The 23,423-nt window shown below is 53.4% G+C and overlaps 1 protein-coding gene across 9 annotated transcripts in view; it reads left to right on the top strand.

Moving 5' to 3' along the window:
* The window catches only part of SPATS2 (spermatogenesis associated serine rich 2), a 46,649-nt gene extending 29,361 nt beyond the window's left edge, over window positions 1-17,288 (top strand). For 8 of the 9 annotated variants that reach the window (XM_006131175.4, XM_075901964.1, XM_075901965.1 and 5 more), the window contains 9 exons: window positions 640-689; window positions 2,082-2,343; window positions 2,674-2,880; window positions 4,032-4,167; window positions 11,423-11,481; window positions 13,628-13,737; window positions 14,756-14,858; window positions 15,561-15,763; window positions 16,179-17,288. In XM_006131175.4, the coding sequence (XP_006131237.2) occupies window positions 640-689; window positions 2,082-2,343; window positions 2,674-2,880; window positions 4,032-4,167; window positions 11,423-11,481; window positions 13,628-13,737; window positions 14,756-14,858; window positions 15,561-15,763; window positions 16,179-16,499 (1,451 nt within the window). In that variant the 3' untranslated portion in view covers window positions 16,500-17,288. The remainder of the gene's footprint in view (window positions 1-639; window positions 690-2,081; window positions 2,344-2,673; window positions 2,881-4,031; window positions 4,168-11,422; window positions 11,482-13,627; window positions 13,738-14,755; window positions 14,859-15,560; window positions 15,764-16,178) is intronic. The other variant, XM_075901963.1, reaches the window with a different exon arrangement.
* Window positions 17,289-23,423: the final 6,135 nt, after the last annotated feature.

Raw genomic sequence — 23,423 nt, 5'->3', positions numbered from 1 at the left:
AGGCTTTAAGAAGAAAAGACCATGACTTTGTATCAAAAGATACTTGGTCTCTCCTGCGTTCAATATTTAACTCTTGTGTTTCTTGCTCCTGTGCACAAGAAAAGAACTGTCTGCAGCAACCTTGGGGTAGTTCTCGCCTCCCTTTTGAAACATGAATCGCAGCCCCTGGATCAGGTGGCACATTGTAGCTGATAGAATTCCTGCCTGGTAGGACAGGAGGTGTTCGCCAGCGAAACTGTCTTTGTGCACCTCTTGCCTGTTTCCTGTACTCACCCTCTCGCTCTCAACATGCCTAAGAGAACAGATGGGTTGTGCAGCTATTCCTAATGCCTTGAAGTAGGGGGTATAAAGTTCCAAAATGGCCAGAGTCTTTAGCATCACAGTGTCAATAGAGGGTTGTTACCTGGAAGCTGCATTGTATGAAGGAGTTATTCTGATGAGTGGGATGTTCCCAAAGCAAAACTGAAACCGATCCTTTTACATCAGCACCTGTGAGAATTGAAACTCAACTTCTTTACGTCATTAGCTGGAGGAAATAGTCCAGCTGGCTCTAGTTATGAACATGCCTTGGTTCTTGTGTGGGGCAAGGGTAGGTGAGTGGGAAGCGTTTTCCTGTGCTTATCTTAAGTTTCATTTCAGGCAATGCCAGCGAAGTATTGAAAGAATGGACAATAACTGGCAAGAAAAAGGTAACCTTAAAAATGTGTTTTCACTTACTTTGCTGTGGTCCGTATTACCCTGGCATTTGCTTCTTTAAAGGTTCCAGAGCACGTTAGAGACCCAGCACTTTCTATAATTCCATGCTAAATCGTGAGGAAGAAGGAAAGAAACCAGGGGGCAAATATATATTGCTGTGCACAGAATTAGGTAGTCACTGCTCCATCTAGCCTGTTAGGGATGTGAATGGTTAACTGGTAAGCATTGCCCTTTCTGGGTGTTGCTTACCGGTTATGGTTAACCAGCAGCCCAGCCAGTCTGGAACAGCCCCCCACCCACCTTGTTTAAATAGTTGAACATAACGTTTAGCTGGTTAACTGATGAAACAGGGTTTTACATCCCTAGTCTAAAGTCACAGTTGAGGTGGGATGCTCTATCTGATGACTTCAAAAGGTGGTTTGAAACTCCCCCTCCCAAAACACCACAAAGCAATTGGGTCAGTTATATGGTGTTGTATGGATGACGTTGCCTTGCAGAATCACCATGAAAACGTACAACCTTGGCCGCAAATTCTCCTCCCTGTTCTATGGTGTGGTGAAACCACAGAGACATGCTGGGCTTCCGCCGCCATGTGGCAAGGCTCTCTTCTGTGACTCTGTATGAGTTCAGCCCATTTTGCGTGTCCCGTCACGACCTCTTGGAGCGGAGCAGCCTTTATTTCCCGAGGCCTCTGCCTTGATGCCTCTTTTTGTTGCAACGCACATTTTGCTCCTTGGCGGTTTTGCCTGCTCATCTGTTCAGAGCCCTACCCAAGCAGTTAATGTAGGGTGTTTTCACTTCTTGTTTAGCGATCAAGGCCATTGTATCGAAGTACACTGCAGTTATATGAAGTGAAGCGATGATCCTACCAAACTGCAATTTATAAATAGCTAGCAGACACTAAGGAGCAAAGACTAAAGCTCTGACAGGCAGAAAGTGTAAAAGGCGTGGGGGGGGGAGTGGGAGGGGAGATTTGGGTAGAGCAGCCTCTAGCACTGAGTTCAGTCACATCTTAACGGGGGTTGGGCATGGGCTGAGGCAGGGGATCTGGTATTACCTCGTGGATCACTGTCCCCAGCAGGACTAACCTTGAGGAGGTAGTCTGAAATGTTGCTTCTGTGTAACTGACGTGAAAGGCAGCATTCATCTAGTAACTGGTTCCTGGCTTCACCCACACACCACTAGAGAGAATAGTGCGCACACCTCATTAATACCAGGGTCTCTTTATTGTTGAATCAATCCACCCTGCAGTGATAGGACCAACAGTCGGGTCTGGCTGAAAAAGCATTTTATTCAGCGACTCCTGGGCAGCAAGCACAAGATGAATTGTCCCTTCAGCAATTAAGCTTAGCCTGGTTTTTGTGGGATGTGTATTTAATCCTTAGAACAAAAAGAAGAAAACCAAACCCAAACCTCCAGCTGAAGCAGGCGCTGGCCTCCCAGATCCTGGGAAACTGGCATCCACCGAAGGGGAACAGTCTGCAGCGTCCTCGGAGAAGGGCGGGATTAATGGTTACCACGTCAACGGCTCAGCCAACGACACAGAGTCTGTGGACTCGCTCAGTGAAGGCTTGGATACGCTTTCAATAGATGCCAGAGAGTTAGAGGATTGTGACTCGGCCACACCTGACATGCCTGATGGAACAGGTTAGTCCTTCTGAAGTACTGCAGACCTTGAATAGCTCTGTAAGCTTTCAAAGAGCTGCTTTCTCCCTTCTCTTACTGCTGCCTTTCTTTGTGCCAGTTCTGAATACGGAGGGTTTTGGGGGTGTTTGTAAGTAGCACAAACTCTTTGGTGGTGCAGCTGCTCTGTTTGCTTTCTACTCTGTGGCGGTTGTCACAGAAAGCAGGGCTCGCCCTCTTGGTTTAAGTTTGGGTGGGAAGGGGGCTGTTGAGCCTGGAATACTTTCTGTGCTCCCTGTTTCAGCTTTGTTTGTTTATTTGTTTGTTTCCCTGAACTCACTTGCTTTTCTACAGCAGTGTCTGAGCTAGACAATGGAATAGTGGACTTTGAGCCAAAGTCACCCGTAATGCACTCTTCCCATAATCCTCCATCTGTCAGGCCGCAGCCAGGGCAGAGGAATGCCAGCAAGTCTAGGTCCACAGCAAGCAACCAGATGTCGGCTTCCTTCTCTTCAGCCATGCTGGAAGATGTTCCGGTTTCTTCTTCCAGCAAGAAGTTAGGTAAGGCCTCAAGGAGCCTCATGTGCTTGAGTTCCAGAGCGGGTTACCTTGCAGGGCTCTCTGGCCTCTGCTCTGGGTGGACAGCTCAGATTTAGTGGATTACTGGTGGCTGGGAAGGCACACTAGCCTTTGTGATGCAAACTAGCAGCCTTTGTATGCTCCAGCCCATGACTTGTAGTGCTCTGTCCTCCTCTTGGCAGCAGTTCAGCTGTCATGCTGGAAGCACCAAGCCCATCTGTACCATGGGGGTAGTAGCTGAGCAGAAAGTCAGGCTTCATGTGCTTATCCTGACTCTCTGTGTGCTCCGTCATGGAGCCTGCATGTTCTTCCCCTCCTCAGTGAGTTGGTTTAGGAGCCAAAGATTTTAGGAGACCCGGTTACAAGACATGACAGCCTCTTCTTTTATTTCTTTCTGCTTTCTCTACCTCTGTTCTCTCATCTCGTCAGCAGGAAGGACCTCTGAGACCCCAATTTTAAACACCATCGTTATCCTCTGCTTTAGTGAAATGTGAACACTCGGCCCCTAGTGCTGGTAGTTCTCCTTTTTGCTGTAACGAGCCCCATAATGAGCTGTTGCTAATTTAGCTTGTCGGGCAGGATGGCAGTCAGGGAGCTGCAGAGGCATGGTGATCTGCTCCGCTGGAGATCTGAAGTGTGAAGACTAACCTTTGTAACAAATAGCCGAGGCTTTCGTCTCTCTCTGCTTTCAGAGGAAGAAGTGCTCTGCATGGCTTTGATTTAGCATCTGAATGATTTCTCTCCTCAGTATAACTGGGCAATTTTTCCAGTGCTTCTGCTTGTTGTTGGTTCTTTGAGGTGGGCTTCCCTTCAGCAGTTCCCAATCTGTCGCATAGGAGCAACATACAGGAGATGCATTAGCTCTCTCCTGCATATGAAAATCCAGGGACATGTCTGTGTCCTTTGCTGTAAGGAGGAGATTTTCTAAGCCCAAAAAAACTTCCACGGCTATCCAGACAGAATCCGATGGTTTTGCAACAGGAAAAGGCAGAGGGGGAGTTTAAAGCCAAGCAGTCTGTGGTTTTGAAAGGAACTGAGACTCCTTTATGATTTATCGCAATCTGGAAGATTTTATAAGCCAACATACTTGGCCGGGTTGGAGTTTTTTATTTTACTTTATTTTATGTCCATAGGTTCCAATATTGAGAAATCAGTGAAGGACCTCCAACGTTGCACCGTCTCACTGGCACGGTATCGAGTTGTGGTTAAAGAGGAGATGGATGCCTCCATTAAGAAAATGAAGCAGGCCTTTGCTGAACTGCAGGGCTGGTAAGTAGAATAAGAAGAGATCCAGCCATGAAACAGTGGGATCAACAAACTGAGTAACTAGGAAATCGAATGTTTTCGCTCATGGATTGCTCATTTGTCAGTTGCCTTTGCCCAGAACCCTGCCTATCAAAGTCTGTAAGGAATAAACAAGAATTCTAGGGGCTGGCATCTGTAACATCTGTATCAGCCTAGAGCAGGGGTGAGCACTAAGCATGCAGTTTGCTAGGGTTAGTCGCTGGCAGGCCACCTGATATTTTATTTACCTCCATGTCTGCAGGTACGCCTGCTCGCAGCTTCCATTGGTTCCTGGCCAGTGTGGGGGGGTGGGAAATGACACAGTACTTCCCATAGTTCCTATTGGCTGGGAATGGCAGTGGGAGCTGCCAGCACTCATATGGGTGCACAGGTAAATAAAGCACATGGTGGCCCACCAGGGGCTAACTGTAGCGAGCCGCATCTGGCCTGCTTATCTCCCAGCTCTGGCCTAAGGCTCATGTGCCTTAGTACCCCTGCCTTCCCATGGGAGTCTTAGAATCACCACAGCCGTATGCAGAGGTTCCGTTTCTGTTTGTTCACCCAGTACACTCTGGTGCTGGACCTGACAATCTCACCTCTCAGCCAGTGCTGCCCAGATGTCCAGGTCAACATACGCACCCTTTTAGACACTGCTAATCTGAGGAAATTCACAGGCAAAATGTTTAAGGTATTTATGATCTTAACCCTGCCGATTGCTGTGGCGAAACACGGTGAGAAAATGCTTTTAGTTTCTTTAAAAATACAAATGTTGGGACTTGTTGCTGGTAATCCCGTACTAAGGGTAACGTGGTGGGGAAGGAATCTAGGAGAAGGTAAGTCACACACCTGAGAGGTCATCCCACACAACGTTAACGTTGCCCCCTTCCAGGGCAGACTTGCACGTGGTGTAAGTATAATAGATCTGTTAATGAAGGACTTGAAATACTGCCCTTAACCTGACAACACCTATTACATGGACTGTGCTGAGTCCATCATGCATTTTTAAAGAATTGTCCTACCTGATGGTCCCAGTATGATTGGTTTTGGTGAAGAAATACATAACTATCATGTTAAGGGATGAGAATAGATTTCTGTGGCAAATGTGCAGAGCTGTTAAAACCTGTCTGGTGACTGAGGTGGCCTTCAATAAAGAGTGAGGGTTTTGTTGTAGTGATGTGAAGGCATTTGTAACTCAGTTAAAATGCTGTAGCAGTGTGTGGTCAGCATGTCCTCAGTCCTGTAAATATGCAAATGCTTAACTTTGCTTCTGTGAGATGTTCCATTGATTTCACTAGAACTGTTCCCTGTAGTAAAATTAAGCATGTGTGTAAATGATTGCAGGGAATGGGGGCCTGTATCATCAAGTGCGTAGATCCCGAAAACTGCAGCAGCATCTGTAGCATTTGAAGCTGAGCTGTGAGGCATCCTACATCAGTGCCCAATTGGGGGGCAGAGTTAAGGTTGTTTGCGTCACCTTACCTTTGTTGCCATGGTTTCTGATTGTTTGGGTTGCCTTGGTGTAACAGGAATTTGGTCTTTCCAGTAAAGTTCTCCAGAGACATTTCCCTATAAATAACAGGTATTTACAATCTTAACTCAGGTTAATGTTTTTTAATAGGAATTAATACTATTTCATTCAGAAGATTTTTGTCTGTGGCGGGAGTTAAGCTAATATTAATTATTGCTATGATGTCTTTCTGTCAGCAACTTTATCCTCTGGCTCGCCAGACAAAAATCTCTGTAAAACTTCTCATTAGAATGGAAAGCTGAAAGTCTTTGCTAAAGTGTCTGGTTCTGTATCAGTAATTCCTTGCCCTTTGGATTATAGTCCATAAAACACTCACGTCGTTTTCAGCAAGGGTAAAGATTCAAGTCCAGTTGAGCAGCATTTCTCCGATAAGCTCTGATTGCTGAGAGACCGAACCAGCACGAACCAGGAAACGCAGTTCCGTGAGGCAAGGCTGCTGAGTACATGTCTGGAATGCAGCCAGCGGGAACCTCCTTCTGTAAATGCCTAGCGAACCGGCTTCCTGCTGGGAGGCCGTGTATATAGGATTGATAAGCCATGGATCTGTAACCAGGTCAGTTTAACTTTAGAGAAAAGATGACCTGCCCTTTCCCAGAAGTGACGCACTTGCTACTCAGTTGGGAAGTAGGTTCATGCCTTCCCTTTATGCTCCATGCTTCAAAGAACAATTGGTATGTTTAACTCCTGTTGGCACAAAAGGAGATCTTGGCACTTGGGTGCTCACCGAGCCATCTCTCCAGCTGGCTGAAGAATGCTTGTGCCAATGCTGGTTCTTTGGAGCAGGGCATTGAGTGAAAGGTAAAGTTTGGCCTCTTTAGAGGCCGTGCAAATGGGCCCTGTGCTAAACTAATCGCCCAAGGACACTTGCTTACACCAAACACGAGGCACTGACCTGTGCTTGTCACTTGACTTCATGGAGCAGTAGCTGTGCGCCAGTCCGGGGGGATCAAAACTCTCCCCAGAATGCCAGGCCTGTCTCTGCACAGAAAGAGCCAAAGGCACCTTCCGCACTCAAAGTTCTCTTCAGCCTTTGAAGTTTGCACAGTTCAGCAGAGCTTTCTCCAGCCTGGTCAATCAGAAAGCCATGAAGTGGGCGTTGCTGTTGGCTAATCATTCTGGGGTGCTTCCTGGGGCTGTGCTGTAGGATCCAGCCTCCTCAGCTTCTGAAATCCCTCCCCCTGCTCTCCCTGTCTTCGGGTTGGCAGGATCGACGGGGGAAGAGACACGGTGACCAGAATGCTTCACTGTCTGCTGTGGCAGAGGATGCCTCAAACTCTGCTTTGCACGAGGTGGCGTTGAGCTGTGTGGGGCATGCGGTTCTAGTCTGAGACCCACAAATGTTGGACGTTGTCTGTGCATTCAGGAGGTCGGCCTCAGCGTCTGCACGTCACATGCGAGAGGCTGCCTTCGTTGTCTTGCGGAGGAGCTGCCCCGCCCTCCGGGTACAGTCAGGCAGTTCTATTGAACCCTGAAATAAATCGGGCCAAACCCCTTTGAGTGCGTGTGCAAAGCCGAGTAGCTGTCTCGCTTCGCCCGTGAGCAACGCCTTGCAGGCGTGGTTGCCTGAGCTGGGCTGCGGCTCGAGTCAGCCCTTCTAACGTTGGGTGAAATCACAACCGTGTGGTTGGCATCCTTTCACCTTCCTTGTTTCCCCCTGAATTTCAGCAGCGGTCAGCTGGCGTGGTTTTTCCCCCTCTTCTAAACCTGCACTTCCGGTCTCTGCCGTGAACTGACCTACCCTCTCCCAACTTAGAACCGTCAAAAAATGAATGTTTGTTCCTGAAAGGACCTGGCACAAGGAGCTTGTTTCTTGAGCAAGAAGCCGCTGGATTTTACCGCAACAGACCACTGTTCAGTGTATGACCCTCCAACCTACTTGACCTTTGCCCCTTAGTCAGCCCAGCTGTAAAATTGCTAAAAGGCTCCAGCTGAGCGTCTCTGGGTAAACAATTACAAACCAACACAAGCCTGAGATTGCACTGGCTGGTAGGAGTGTTTGGGGTTTGCCCATCAAACCACGCCGCCAGCGATGGCTGATAGAAGCACGCTGCTGCGTTAGCATGGGTGAGGTCTGTGTGTGGGGAAGGAGGGTGCATAAGTCCCTGGGGTGGTCACGCAATCTCAGCACAGTAAAGCTGCTTCTCCACCCGGAGATAGCCCCGGGTCATTGCTGTGTGCTGTTGGGGTGGGACAGAGTTAGCAGAGTGCAGTCACCGGTTATCCTCCCTTCCTGACCACGTTCTGCACCGCACAGCCCATCCGAACTGTTCTGGTCTGGTTGGGAACTTTAACTTTGCAAAGCTACGTGACTTTTGGGTCATTTGACTTCGGTGCTAGTCGTCACTAGGAGCTTTTGTGTTCTGTGTATTTGTATTACGGCAGTGTCTAGCCAGGGTCAGGGCCTTACTGCAGCAGGCACATGCACTGTCTGTTCTGAATAGCTTAGTCATATAAATGTAGGGCTGAAGAGGTGGTCTAATGTATCCCTGCACTGAGTCAGGAACCCTGAGCCATCCCTGACCACGCTCTGTCTAACTCAGGGGTGGCCAAAAGGGCCTCCGTGGGCCGGATCCAGCCTGCCAAGTGGGTGGATCTGGCCTGCAGAGGCCCTGCCGCTCCCCCACACCCAGGCCAATTTAGGGCCTGAGTGTGGGGGGAATTGCGCAAAGTTTCCTCCGCCCTGCCCCTGTCCCTGCCCTGTGAGGAGCTTGCAGTGCTTAGAAGCGCCACGTGCTCCTGGCGGGACGGGAGGAGGCTTCACGTGCTCCCCTGCCCCTGAGTCCTGATTGGCCTGGGGGCAGAAGGGGGAGCGTGTGAAGTCTCTTCCCACCGCCAGGGGCATAGGATCCTATGGGGAACCTTGTGGGAGGGGGCAAAGGCACTTCATTCTCCCCCAGACGCAGGGAAGTATCCTGGCCCCCTCTCCTCTTCTACTTGAGGCCCCACCCCTTCCAGTGTGGCCCGGGACCACTTCAGAAATTTCTGAAGTGGCCCCCGGCAAAAAATGATTGCCCACCCCTGGTCTGACTTGATCTTAAACACCACCAATGAGTCCATAGCTCTGTGGGATGCCTGTTAGCTCCTAACTCTCTTCATGGTTAGAGCGGATATTTGGAAAATCTTTCCACATCTCTCTCCTTACAAAGTAAGCCTGTTACCCCTTGTCCTACTTTCTGTGGACACAGAGAGCTACCGCTCACTGTCTTCTTTCTAACAGCCCTTAATGTAGCTCGAGGCATCTCGGCTCCCACCCTCCTCGGCTGTCTCTACTCAAGACTTACACGTACCGGGATTTTTAACCTTGCCTCCTAGGTCAGGCTTTCAGAACTTTGTATTGCTACTGAGCTCTCCTCTGGACTCTCCAGTTGGTCATCAACACCTGGGATAAGCAGAGTGGGGCAGTTCCCTCCTGTGTCTTGTCTGATCACAGCTCCCGGTGTTCGCCTTTTGAGCAACTGCATCCCGTTGTTAGCACCTCTTCAAGTTGTGGTCTGCTGTCGCTTCCAGCTGCGTTCGTGCAGTACTAACGTGTGGTCCTCCTTGTGTGTTTGTGCGTTGGGTTTTGTCCCTCCTGAGCGCGAAGCACCTCGCATGTCATTGTCGAGTGTCGCCTAGTTAGGCACCGTGACACGCTGGTGAGTGAACAGAGACGACAAGGTGTGGTTCAGTCCGAATTCTCAGACCGGGAAGAGCATTCAGGGCGTGCTATGCTCTGTGCCCGCTTTCAAGTGAGCAGTGGAAAGAATCCCCTTCCCGTTTGGCATGGGAGCGATAAGGAGGTGACAGGTGATTAGTATAACTACAGAGAAGCCAGTGTAGGGTACTTGAGGGCAGAACCCCCCCACCTCCCTCCCTTGGGTATTGAAAGCGAAGTGAGCCGAAGGTCATGAACTGGCTATTGGCATTCTGCCTACCACGCCTGGTGACTTGGGCCACTGGATACAAACCGCACCATGATGGGCAACTGAGGCAGCAGAAACATGCTGGAGGGAGGAGTGACAGCAGAGGCAGCAATCGCGGCAGGACTAGGATGGAGACCTGAGCACGCTTTCTAGAACAGGAGGGCCCCTCCCCACATATATCAGAATCCAGAATATGGGCACTGGCCTTCCTCCTTTGCCTTTGTCTGCGTGACTCAGGTTACTCGAGGGTCTTCTCCAAAGGGCCTCTTCAGTGGATCAGCAGCTACCGCCAATCTCCTTTTTCCCCTTCTCTCTCCCCCCCCCTCCTCCCCCCCCCCCCCCCGTCTGCTCCTCAGTGGCTGAGCCAAGCAGCTAAGGCAGCTAGCTGAAGAGTGCTCACTCTGGTCTGAATTTGGCTGTCACTGGAAGCTCTGGCAGCCCGGCTCAGGGGATTTAGTCTGGCAGCAGATAGGCATCCAAGTCACAGTACAGCTCACAGGCATATGAGGGGTATTGTTGTGACCCTCTTGGGGTCTCCCTTGCAGGCCAGTTGCTATAGTCACCATGGGCTTTTTAAGGGTCGGGCCATGAACGTCAGTGTTTGGGGGCCGCTTTCTGTGTGTGGGGACCACCGGAGGCCAGAGTGTCGAAGTCTTGAGTGTCACGTGTGTGTTCTTATATCCGGGACTTGTCACTTCATTGGCAAGGTGTGTTCGGCTATTCAAGAGCCTCTGTGATGTGAGCAGAAGCATCAGCATTCAGCCTTTGGGATTAGAGGGTAAAATCCTTCTCTTCCCCCCCACCCCTCCACATCTGCTATTTTGCCATGGGGAAGGCTGGGAATTGGTTTGAAACGCTAGAGCTTTACTGCCAACTGTTGGCTTTGGGGCTTTGATGGGATTTTTTTTTTTAAGTCTTAGACCCTTCTCAGCAGCCTCTCAAAGGCCTTCCCTCAAGCCAGCTACGCGGTGAGTGTCAGAACCAAGGGGATTTTAACATGTTGTGTAACGAGCCAAGTGGACTTTGCCTGTGCATCCTGTCCAGAGCCTGAACACACACAACCTGGTGGTAACGAGGCTTGTTACTGACACGGCCAAGTAACAGACTGAGATGGGGGCAATGAGAGACTCAAAGTCGTGTCCCCGGGTCTGTTCTGCTGCAGCTGTAGCTCAAAGCTCAGCTCCTGCTGAGACCGTTCTGGAGGGAGTGTTACCTAGTGGTAAGGTCGAGGCCTTGGCCATCAAGACTTCTGGTACTGCCACAGACTGAGCCTGCAGCTTGTGCGAATCACTTAATCTCTCAGCTCTGGTTTCCTCATCTGTGACTGGGGGGTTTGCTGATGCAGGCCTGCAAAACACGGTTTCCTGCAGCAGCTTTGCCATTCTCCCCTTCCTGTCACAAGCTGATGGCACCAGTGCCGGGGGGCTGCCCCAGCCACAAGCACGGATTTCTGTGGGCCGCACTGGGACTGGATGTCACACACAGCTCTGGCACGTCCAGACCAAATGGGAACGGGCGGACATGAAGGTGGGTGTGGGATTTCCAGCGGCTGCTCCAGGCTGGGAAGAGCTGCGGCGGCGTAGGTGCTTTCTGGCACCACCTGCTGGCCTGTCCTCTGCTGACTGACCAACAGCGACTGAAGCGCGTCTGTGTTGAGTGCATCTCGCCACGTCAAGGGAGGAGGCTTTTGCTGCTGTCTGTTTCCCCCCCCAAAATCCTTTGGCAACTTTGAATTCTGGGTTATTTGTATCGAGATTGTGAACTCAGGCTCTTGATATCAGACCTTCTTACTGTCACCTTCTCTTCTTAGCCTCATGGACCGAGAGGTAGCGCTCCTGGCCGAAATGGACAAAGTGAAAGCAGAAGCAAGTAAGACTCGTTTTATTTTTATAAAATGCCTCTTCTTAAAAGCTGCTGCTATTCTGCTTTACCAGCAGAGCTGCACAGGCACAGTTCCCATGAGAGCAGAGTGTCTAGTGAAACTTCCAACTTCCATCATTCCTCGGTAAACGAATCACACACACACACACCCCCCCTGCCGGCTAGACTGGCATGTGGCCGTTAAAGGGACGCCAATCAAACTTGGCCACAAGCTGCATTTGTTTTGTGAAGTTAGTCAGGCTTCAGTGCCGTAAAAAGTTCTTATTCCAGAGCAAGGTTTCTTTTAAACCAACATCCCGTTGTCATGGTTGCAGTCTGACCATTGTGTAAGAGCAGTATAAGAATAAAGTGAAATTCACTAGCTGCTTTATGTTCGAGAAATGAGTAGCATAAATGCACAGTGAAGTAGCTACAAGATCCTTTCCATTTTAATAATGCTGGGTGTCACAAAGCTAAGGAAATGTTTTTAATCGGATGATGTGCCTTTAAATATTTAAACCTTCCTTTATATAACCACTGTTTTTGTATCGGGTCTTAATTGAGCCAGATTTGTGTTTAAATCTAGTTAGAACTTGCCGTGCCACTAAGACTTTACCTTCTCTGGTTACACACAATTGTTGTTAACTAGACTAATTCACTTGCCAAAAGACAAGCTATTTGGGTATTAATGTCTCCAGATCGCTGCTTTCTCTGTGACACACCGAAGGTTGTTTTGTGCTAGGAAGTAAAAAACTCCCCCCGAAGTGTAGGCTGAAGCTGAGGGCGCATATTCCTCTTGATGTCCCCTCTCTCTCTGTTCCTGGTTCTGTACTGAAGATCAGGAGGGCAGCTGCCTGCTGGTGCAGGCTGTTTGGGGTAATCAGGAAGGAAATGGAACGGTGAGAGAGACGGGCTCGGTTTTTGTGCACATGCCAGTGCTACTGACCCTCAACAAAACAAAATCCAGCTTTGTTCTTAAGCTCCCTTTCCAGTGGCTTCCTTAGCGGGGTGCTCTTGTGGTCAGAAACTGTTGCAGTCTGGACAGTGTAGCAGGGGTGAAAGTCAGTGCCAGAATTTATCCGTATCTGCTGGGGTCTTCGGCAAGGTGGGACGGCAGCTTTGGGCTCCTGGAAGGGATGGAGCCTTGAGCAGAAGGGATGAGGCTGGGGCAAAGTCCCAAGCCAGCCCTTCGTGGCTGCTGCTGTTGTGGCAGCAGCTGGCTGTGGGCCCTTTTAGCAGCTGTGTCTTTTTGCTCCCTCACTCCCAATCAGCGGCTCTGCTGGTAGGGTGTGGCAGCGCTGCCAACGGGGGCAGCAGAAGGGGTAACTTAGTTAAAGCGCCACCGAGGCACTGCTTTGGGGCTGTCCGTGTGCTGGCCAGTACCAGCAGCCGGTCCCTGCCGCTTTCACCTCTGCAGTGTTGCTGACACAACATTGTGGCAGTGTTTTAATGTTCCTTTTCTTGACACAGCAGCCTCCGGTGCTTAACTCGCCGTTTGGGGGTGTGGTTAAACAGGCTGTGTGCCGGCGGGATGCTTTGTAGCAGAATTCAAGGCATGTTAAGTTTCAACGAGGGATGTTAAATCTCAGTTAATGGAGTAGTGGATTAACCTCATGAATTCTCTTATTCGTTACTTGACTATTCTATAGTCCCTGGGGTGGGGCTGGTAGCCAGTGTGCTCTGACCCCACTCCCGGGGAGCCCCCTGCCACTCCACGCTGCTGCCCTGTATCAGAAGCAGCAGCATGGGGTGACAGCCAGGAGCTAGTCTGTGAGGGCAGCCAGTTTTAAAACCAGCTTCCCTTGTAGGCTGGCTGTCTGTCACCCTGCAGTGCAGGGTGGCAGCAGCCCCTGTCATGGGGGGCTGAGCTGCCAGATCTGGCGTGAGCTGGAACTGAGCCGGGCTGCCTGCCCACCTGGCTCCTAATACCCTGTAACTGCAGAGCCACACCAGGGGTAGGTCCCACACCCTGTGAACCAAGACTGAACTGGGCTACAACCTGCTATAAAACATACTAGTGAGGGGGAGAATACATGTAGTCTGTAGCATTAACCTATAAGCTCTTGGTGGTTTACATCCCTAGTTTCAACAGACTGACCCCTTCCGTCAGCATGAATTCTGCATAAGCTTTGGTCTCCCGTTCTCTGCATTTCAGTGGAAATCCTGGTCAGCCGACAGAAGAAAGCTGGGGCTCTAAAGAAGATGACTGATGTTGCCGTGCGCATGTCAGAGGAGCAGTTGGTAGAGCTTAGAGCTGACATAAAGGTGAACTTTTCTACTCCTCCTTCCTGTTACAACAGGGCACTGACCTGAGCGCTGACTCCTGGGTTTGGAATGAAGCGTGTCATGTAACCGAGTGTCGGTTGTGCCCAGGGAGTGCAGGCTTCAGCTCGCTGACTGACTCAGAATGGAGCCAGCCGGGTGCATACCTGAAATGACATTGCCCGGTGTCCATTCAGAGCGGCACCCGTGCCTGTAAAGTTTCGCTTTCTGCTCTGCATAAAACAGTAGCTCTCAGATTCCATTCGCTCCCAGCCGCGCGTGGGCCATGGCGGCGGGTGAGCTGCGGGAGCCTTTGTTCCGCGTTTTTACAGCCAAAATTCTGACTTGAACCAACCAAGGATCTTTTGATCCTTATCAGCGCTTAATTAAACGTGGAACAAAGCTGTTTTGGACTGGCCTGGAACAGGCCTCTGGCACCTCGCGAGCCTTGGCTCCGTGGCTGGCCTGGCAGGGTGGGCATCAGAGGATGCGCTGAACTAGGCAGTCTGCAGTTGTCACTTCCACAAGCATCAGCAGGCACCTGACCACTGGGTCCCTTGCATTCAGACACGCACGCACTTTGACCACCAGAGGTCAGTAAAATGTTATCTACTGGCTGCTTTAAAATCCAGCCTGCAAGTCCGAGCCCAGGCTTGCTGCGTTCTCCCAGCAACAATCGGTCCTAAGCTGGGCTTGTCCTCTCCCATTCGGACTGTAGCATCCAAAGCAGATTCACGAGCCGCCCTGACCCCGGTCGTGGGTGAGAGGCAGATCCAGCTGCTCTCACAGGGTTACCCTGAAATGCCACTGCTGGTGGAGGCTGTCGACACTGGTGTGTTTGCACTGGTGGAGGGGAGCCACACCGCACCTGAGCGACTCACGGGGGTGACTGTCGCCTTTCTTGGCCGGCTGTCAGAGCCATGCCTGACCCGAGCAGCTGTTGCCAGGCGAGGTAGACCCTCGTCTGTGTTTCCCGTCTCAGTGCCAGTTTGTCACCGGGCATGTGTTCCTTCCCCTTAAGCACTTTGTCAGCGAACGCAAATACGATGAAGACCTGGGCAGAGTGGCACGATTCACCTGTGATCTGGACACAGTCAAGAAGAGCATCAGCTCATTTGGGCAAGGTGAGCAGGTCGGCTGCGGGCAGGGTCGGGTGCCGGTGCCAGGGCTCCTGGGTTTAAATTAGGGGCCAGTGGTAAGAGTGCTATTGGGGGGCTCTGCTCTGGAAGGAGCTTCCTTTCTGTTGACCTTTGAAGCATGGTGCAATGGGCGGTGAGTTTTGGGGTGAGCCCAGGGCGGGGAGGGTAGTGGGCTGCCAGCTGTGTAATGTTAGTGTTTTGTGTTTGGTGGGGGAGTATCTTTGCCGGGGCCCCCTTGTAGCCCTGCGCATGTGAGCAGCGTTGACAATGGGGGGCGTGACGGATCCTGGTCAGACCTGACAGAGGCTCTTCGAAGGGCGGTAAATTCACTCAGGCTATAAAAGTCTGGCAGGAGCTAAGTGGTCTCCATCTGGAATGTGCTTAGTCTGGGAATGGAGGATCACGTCTAGTGGTGGGAGCACGACTTGGACCCTCTGTGTTCACTGGGGTGTCTGTGTTGGGGCCCTTCGGGGTGTTCTCAGGCTGGTGCATTGACCCTGGCCAGCTGAGCTCCGCACAGGTCGTAGGTCAGTCAGCAGGTGAAGTGGTAGCGTAAGCCCCATGGGACATCCATTCGTGTTGTAGGCCCGCGGTGGGTGTGGCTAGGGGGCACATGCGCGTGTGAAGGGGCGTGCGGTTCCTTGAGGCCTAGAAGCAGAATCTGCCCTGAATTGTTTTCCATTTCAGTGTCCCATCCAAAGAACAGTTACTCAACCAGATCCCGGTGTAGCTCCCTCACATCCGTGCCCCCGAGCCCCAGCGATCCCTCCGCCCTGGCATGTGCCTCTGCTCCCAGCCTTCCCCCTGCAAGCAGGAAGCCCCCGTCCTCGGCAGAAACACCTGCAGCCGGAGCCAGCGCCGGCAGCCGTCCATGCCTGCCTCACCGAGAGGTAGGTGATGCCTTCGCAAGAGAAGTGTTCAGGGACCTCAGCTCCAGCTCCGGGCTGTTTCCTCGATCTCAGATGGAACCCTCCTGCCAAGCGCGTTGTCTCTCGTTCCCTGGTCACCAGGCCAGAGGGCACAACGTGAATCCAGAGCAGGGCTTGGCTCACTTCTCAGAGAGCAGCAATGGCAGCGGTCAGCCATCACCTGCCCCTCCCCAGCACCCGCCTGGCTACTGCGACAATCCCTGGAAATGCCACCAGCCCAGGGGGCTTGCAGGGTGGCTGTCCTGTTGCGCTGGGCAGGGCGGGGGTGGCTCTGCCAGGGCCTTGGCACTGGTGGTTCAAAGATCTCTGCTGCATGTCGCTCACTGGCTCTGCTAGTCTCTCTCCAGGCACTTGCCAGCCCTTCTTTCTGTTTCAGGCCTTCCAGGGTAACAGGAGACGAGGCCAGGGTTCCCGGCTCCAAGGCCAGCGCCGTTCCGGCCCCTCCAATCCCGGAAGACCCGACAGTACGAACCGGTCCAGAAACGGGCCTTGGGCACAGCCCAGTTCCAAGTCTCAGAATTCCCAGTGCCGACCTGCAGGGATTGCTAATGACCCTGGCCAGACTCATTCCACAGGAACCAGTGGAACTGGTACCGTCCACTCGGCCCAGGCGCATCCAGCCACACCTGACACAGAAACCGTCGGTCTCCCCCAACGCAGGCCGAGGGCCAGGCAGCTGGAAGCGGCCAGTTCCTGAGCAGCGATCCAGAGCCTTTCCCTCGGCTTGAGAACGGGACTGTAGGAAACTCCTCGCTAGAGATTAACAAAGGGACGTTTACACTTCTCTCTGGGGCCCCTTTTCTCTCCCCTCCTCTGTGCGTTTCCTTCCCTGCCCGCTCTTTGTGGAAGCTGCTGACAGCACCTCCATACATGTTACTGCAGTGGGGCGGGTTTGGGTTTTCCTGAGAACACTCTGCTGCCGTTAGATCTTCTGCGTCCCCAGGCGACTGCAAGTATCCTGAGGCATCTTTTCCTGCAGGCCTGGGCACAGCGCAAAATAACTTCCACGGAGCCCTCCTTGGCCCCGACACCCAGAGGTGTGAAGCTTCCTTCCCCCTCCCAGCCAGCTCCCACTTGAAATCCCACACTGTTCATGCTGGCAGTGAAGACGGCTGCTGTGAACTGTGAGTGCTGGGGAGCCGGTCGGATGGGCGAAAGCCTCCTTTTCCCCGGAGCTGCTCCAGATCCCAGCGGCCACCCGAGCCTTGCTGCAGCCCAGAATGAAACTGGTCACCAGAGTGTCCCAGACCCTTGCTAGCTGGAGCCATGTTGCAGTTCTTGTACAAATTTAGATGTTCCCTATTTTTAATGTTCGGGGCGGGTGTCTCTCTATTTTATTCACACCCCACCCCCATCCCAACCCCATCTTGTCCCTAAACTAAATTTAAAAGTCTCTAAATTAGCAGTGCTAATCCTAGGTAACGCCAGTCAGAAATTGCTCCCATCTTTCTTTATAGTTGTACAAATAAAGATAATGCTGACGACATACACGCCGAACTGTCTGCGCTTCCCTGCAGCAGGGACTGTTGGAGCGCTCCTGAGCTCCCCCGGGGGCTGGGACTGGAGCTCTCCCTTTTGGGTGCTGGGTGGGGACTGAATGCAGGTCTCTGAACCCCTGTTCTCAGCCTCACACAAAACAAAATTCCACTCGGGTGACTCGGTAGCAGCCATTCGGAGGGACAGCGGAAGCCCCGCGGGCGTTGCAGTGACGGCAGCGGGCCTGTCGTCCCAGAGCTGTCTGGGGCCATTAGCGGGTCTGAGGTAAAGGGCCTAGAATTTAATGAAGGCTGAAAAGGCCTCCTCCCTCACCCGCTTGTGGAAAAACCGGAGCTGAGGCGCTGCAGTGCCTGGGAACTCCCCGCTCCCTTCCCGTTGGAGATCTCCGCTGGCCTGGAGTCCCCGGGGCTTTGTGGAGTGAGAAATCACTTCTGAGTCTTGGAACTGGGACTGCATGTGGCGGCCATGTTGGGTTACGCTGGCAGCCCCCACCCCAAAGGTAAATGACGATAGCAGAAAATAGGGATGTTAAAAAACGCTGGTTGTGATCAAGTAGCCGCTAAAAATGTTAGCGGTTGCACGCTGGCTTCCCGGGGTCGGGGGCAGCAGCCAGTGGCTCCCAGCTGCTGGCCCCACTTCCAGGGAGCTGACTGCTGCCCCATGCTGCAGACTCTTACATAGAGGGGTAGCGTGGGGCAGCACCTAGCTTCCAGCGCACTGTTCCTGGTGGTTAGGTCCATCAATGGGTAACTAGCCTGTCTGGAAATGGATGGCAGGAGAGGGATCACGTGAGGATTACCTGTTGTGTTCACTCCCTCTGGGGCGTCTGGCATCGACCACAGTGGCAGACAGGATACTGGGCTAGATAGACCTTTGGTCTGACCCAGTCTGGTCGTTCTTATGTTTTGTGCCAGCTCCTGGCACGTACCAGTTCCCGCCTGCTGCCCCATTCCCGGGGAACTGGCTGCTGCCCCATGCTGCAGACTCATACTGAGGTGGTGGCACCTAGCTTCCGGCATGTACCGGCTCCCAGGGAGCCATCTTTTAAGCCAGCTCCTGGCATGTACCAGGTTCCACCCGCTGCCCCACTCCCAGGGAGCTGGCTGCCACCCCACACTGCTGCCTCTGAATGATAGTCTGCAGCAGGGGTGGCAGCCAGCTCCCTGGGAGTGGGAGGGAAGCCGGACCGGGAGCTGGTGTGTAACCATTTGGGTAACGAATAAGCTCCTAGCAGCAAAGCCACTCTGCAAATTAGTGCATGAAGCCCAGCTTGGGTGGTGATTGCACTCTGGGGAGTGATTTTCTTCTGAGTCCTTATTTCCTGGTGTCTAGAACATCCTCGCGTTCCTTCGGTGGTGGAGTGTCTAAAGTTCAGGTGTCATCTGTGATCAGATAATCCCCTGGCTTCTAAAACTTCCTCCGGGCTATTCAGTGCCAGTCACTGGGCGAAGCCTGAAAGCGTGTCGTTAAATGTGTCTGTAAATGGAGCACGGGTGCAGCAGCCTTGTGGCATGCCACAAGCCATCAGCCTGCATTGTCTCCATGTGTTTAAAAACCCGCCTTGCTCCTATCTTGGCTTAGCCACTGCAACTTTCTCCGCGCCGAGGCATGGGTGGGGGTGAGTTACTGCCTGGTTTGAGCTGCTGGCTCTGTGTGTAGTTGTTACATAATGCTTCGCCCCTGCTTGGCACAGTCCACCCAGTCAAATGCAAGGCAGCGAGAGACACCAGGAAGGGGTTCTGTGACAGGGGGCAGCATCTTTGGGGTCAGCTGCAGAATGCCTCTGTGACCAGTGAGAGTCAATATTTGAACAGAGTCCCCATTCCGCCATGTGTGAACGGGACGGGGGCCCCTTAGCTCCAGAGAGTTTGAGATGCGCCGATGAAATCCCATTTGCCTTCTGCCCTTCTCCAAGGCCTGATCCCTCCCCCCCTTGCCCCAGAGAGCTTCCATCAATCAAACCCTGGTCATGCAAAACCCCAAAGCACTCACTACCTTGGTCCATTCTTCGCTCTCTCCTGGGCTAATGCTGCTTTTTGCTTGCAGTGGCTTTACTGGCATTTTGGAGAGAACATGACAGCCACACCCTCCCCTTCTCCCAGCCGTGAGTCACTGCGGGGGGAGCTGCTGCAAAGGGATGTCTAATGATTTGTTTCAGGCCTGGGCTGAGGGCTCTGAGAGGCAGGGCAGCGTGTCTAGTGCAGCCTCTCTCCCTTCCTTTCTCTTCCCTGCCCCTCTCCCTGACTCACCGGGAGCCTCAGCAGTCTCACTTTGCTCCCGCTTCCCTCCTGGTGAAAATGAGGATGAGTGAGCTGGTTGCGTACAGCACTTATGCCTTGTCTGCTCCAAGAAACGTGCTGACTCTCAAAATGTGGTGAGCTGGCTTGGCCGCGTCTGTGCAAACAGGGAACGGTGGGATTGTCAGCTGCGGAAGGCCTGTCCGTAGAGGAAACCCCTTATGTGCAAAATATTTAAAAAACAGAAGCTCAGGTTTCCCAGGTATCCACCAGATTGGTCTTTCTGGTCAGACCTAGCCCTGAGGAGGCTGTTGCTGGCATAGGTGGTGGCAGCGACACGCACTTCACTGCAATAGGAAAGTGGGGTTCAGGGGTGCCCTGAGAAACTGGAAATAAACGCAGGCCTCTACCAAAGATCCCGTAGGCTGCTTGGAGCTCAGAGCATGAGCACAGTTAAATCAGCTCGCTAGGTTTTCATCACCGTGCTCTCAGTCACCAAGGACACTGCTGGATCGGGTGTTTGTAGAAGCAGCTTTTTTTGTGCAGTTACTTGCCACTCTTCTGTCTAATCACCAGAGTAATGGAGGGTGCATCAGGCTTTCAGAACCTGAGCGTAAACCCCCCTCTCTGCACTTAAAAGCCCCCAAATGCCCCTGGGGTTTCTGCAACACATTAGGCTTTTAATTTTCTTCCTCAGTGAGTTGTAAAAATAACGAGGAGTCCTGTGCCACCTTGTAGACGGACTGATTTATTTGGGCATGAGGGTTTGTGGGTAAAAACCACTTTGGCGGGGGGGGGGGGGGGGAGGGAGGGGAGATTCCCTTTGGGGGGGGGTGTAGGGAGGGAAGATTCCCTTGGCAGGGCCTGTGCACTATAAATCCCATTAATAGCTGTCCTGCAGATTGTTTCTGCTGGCCTCAGCACTTCACAGTGCTTGTTCCCATTTTACAAATGGGAAAACTGAGGGGCAGAGTCCAAGCGATTTGCCCAAAGATCAATGCCTGGAATAGCCTGAACACCAGCTGAATCCCTGTTCTGTTCCTTAAGGGAGTCTAAATTGGCCTTTCTGCTTACTAATCCCACCTTCCGTTATGGGAATGGCGAGGTCTGTACAAAATCTCACTTTTCATCCCCAAGTCACTTTGGGCTTTGCCCTCAAGTCACCACCTGCAACCAGCAAGAGCTGCCGCGCTCTTCCAGGCTCTCATGGGTTCCGGGTGTCCAAAGAAACTCAGCGTTCCTGCTCCTCGCTGGGTTTGTAAAAGCCTGCAAAGCTGCCTAAGCAGTGGGCTCTGCTCCTCCTGGGCGTAGCCCGTTTGGCTGGCAGGGCACTGTGCCCCAACCCAGATCCGGGCCCCGTTGGGATGGGGGCTGACCGGTCCGTCTCTGCCCTGCGGGTTTTTGGGTGGCAAGGTGGGATGGGCCAGGGGTAGAATCCAGGTCTTCTGAGCACCGGGCGTGTGCCCTGACTATTGGACTGTGCTGCCCGTCTGTGCCCCAGAGAAATCCCTGCCCACTGGCTGCTGGACTCCCAGACCAGTTACTGTCACATGGCTCCTGAGTCTGATGCCGGAGATGCTGGGCTCAGTCTCAGTAAAGTGACCATCTCGCTCTTCTGTCTCGCTTCTCACACCAGCATCTCCCTCCCCCTTCCTGCGGCACCCAGCGCCCACCCCGGGACGCACCATTCCCAGCACTCTCTGGGTGTTTTTTGGGGGAGGAAGAGGGATCATGCGCCCCCTGACAGGGTCCATGGTTTAAAAGGGAGCCCAGCTGGTTTCATCTCACACCTCGAGAGGTCTCCAGGTGCAGCTGTGGCCCCCGGGGCCGCGTAAGCCTCAGAGTGATGCCAAAGGGCCTGTTGCCCTGTTCTCTGGGGATATCCCCCCGCGGCTGCCGGGGTGGGAGCAAGGGAGGCTGGTGCCTGCATTTAGGGATCTCTGAACTTCTACATTTAATGTCTGAATGAAGCAAGGGGGAGATCTGGGGAGCCTCCCAGGGGTCCTGTGCCGGCACAGCTGGGCTGGAAGTTGGTGCTGAGACCTCTTGCCCCCCAACCCTCCTGCGCCTCCTCTGACACCAGCTGCCTGGTTCCGGGAGCTCCTGGCACTGCCTTTTCTTCTCTCCCATTTCACGGCCTAGATAGCGCGCCCACGGGCCAGCCCACACAGCCTGTGCCGGCTGACATGCGCTTTCTCCAAAGGTTAGGTGCCCGCCCACGCCCACAGGGAGTGGCACGGGGAGCAGGTAGCAGTAGGGTTGGCTGTGCCTGGCCTCCACGCTGGCACAGACTGACCTAAGCGCACTGGCCTGGCTCGTCCCTGTGGGGCTGCAAAAAGCTGCTGCCTGGACCCACCGGCAGGGCTCGTCTGCTACTGTGAACGGTGTCGGCCCTGAAAGCCGGGAGCCGCCCTTGGGTGCTCGCCTGCCGGAGAACCGCCCTCAGCTCTTCCTGCCCTGAGCCCAGTAACGTTTGGGCTTTGATTGCTGCCTTGCTCAGCATCCTGCTTTAGAGCCTCGGGCTTCCAGCTGTGCCAGGGTCCTGCCCTTTGCAACCAGTGTGAGGTCCTGATCCTACCACCGGGCCCATGCCAAGTCCCTGCAGGCCTGTGGGGCGGGGTTGATGCCCTGCGGCCTTAGCGTGCGGTGGAGAGGGGCAGATTGGGAGAAGAGGTGGAAAGGGGCTCGTGGGTCGGTAACGGTGCTGAGGGCCCCTAATCTGCCACCGGGCCGGGTTCAGAGGCAGCAGTGGCAGAAGCTGCACTTTGGCCGCCAATCAGGCCTTTGTTAAAACAGGAATGGCCCGGCAGCTCCCAGTGGGGCCTGGGATCCTGCCTCCCCAGCTGCTCCAAAGGCGGTGTCTGAGGGAAGGCCAGGGCTGACCTGCCCCCCTACCCAGGGCACTTCTTTCTACTCCCCCCCCCCCCACACACACACTAGTAACATGGCAGGGGTCCGACCCTTGGGCGATTCACCTCCTGGGACAGGGGACGGGTTCTCCTCTCGTCCTGGCTGGGGTTTTGCATCCTGCTAAACTCTTGTGGCCGTGAATGCCACAGGCCAGCTGGAGGCAGATGATTCCATCGCAGCTAGTTAAGGGGCTTTTGTGGCTGCCGCTGAAGCCGGGGTGCTCAAGCCCAGCTGCTGGATGCAGTGGACCCCTCCTCTGATCTCATCTGGTGCTTCACCAGCAGAGAGACCTGCCAGCTCCCCTGCTAGGTCCGAGGTGCTGACCGGCAGGGCCCCTTTGCCCAAGCGCAGATCTTGAGCTAGGGGCAGAGTTAAGGGGGGCAGGGTGTGAGGCTGAGCAGGTGCTGGCAGCCAGTGGGTGAATACTTGGGCTGTTGCTCATAGAAGTGAAGAAATCCCAGACCTGAGCCCATGGCTCTGTGTGCAGCAGCCTCAGTGCTCCCTGGGGACCAGTGCTTGGCACCAAGCCTGGTTTGGACAGGAGCCTCCTTTCTCCCCAAGATCACCTGGGTAACTTGTTGCCAGGAAACCACCTTGATTCTGAGTTTCTCCATCCCTGTGTTTGATGGTGGGGGGAGTGGAGGGCTGCCCAGCCCCCCAGGTGGGTTAGAGCAGCCCTGGGGCTACACTGATAGTTCTCTCCTCTGGGCCTGGGTAGCACCCTCCTGCCTGGTCCCACCCTCCTGCCTCTGCCCCCCTTCACCACCAGAACCCAAGTGTAACAGAATCAGTCCCTGGTCCTGCAGCGAGGGGCCTGGGAGCTGCCATCACAAAGGTCTAGGAGGCCGCATTTGGCTTGCCCTGGCTTCACCCTGCAGGCTTGGAGGAGTCCAGCACCGTCGCTCAGCCCAGGAAAGCCCAGTGCGGGGTGGAAAATAGGTGCCCAGCTACAGCCTGGCTGGGGCGAGTGCTCTGGG

The sequence above is a fragment of the Pelodiscus sinensis genome, chromosome 19 (assembly GCF_049634645.1).
Source record: "Pelodiscus sinensis isolate JC-2024 chromosome 19, ASM4963464v1, whole genome shotgun sequence".
NCBI lineage: Eukaryota > Metazoa > Chordata > Testudines > Trionychidae > Pelodiscus > Pelodiscus sinensis.
The sequence above is the reverse complement of the archived record's forward strand: the minus strand, read 5'-3'. Positions and strand labels throughout refer to the sequence as shown.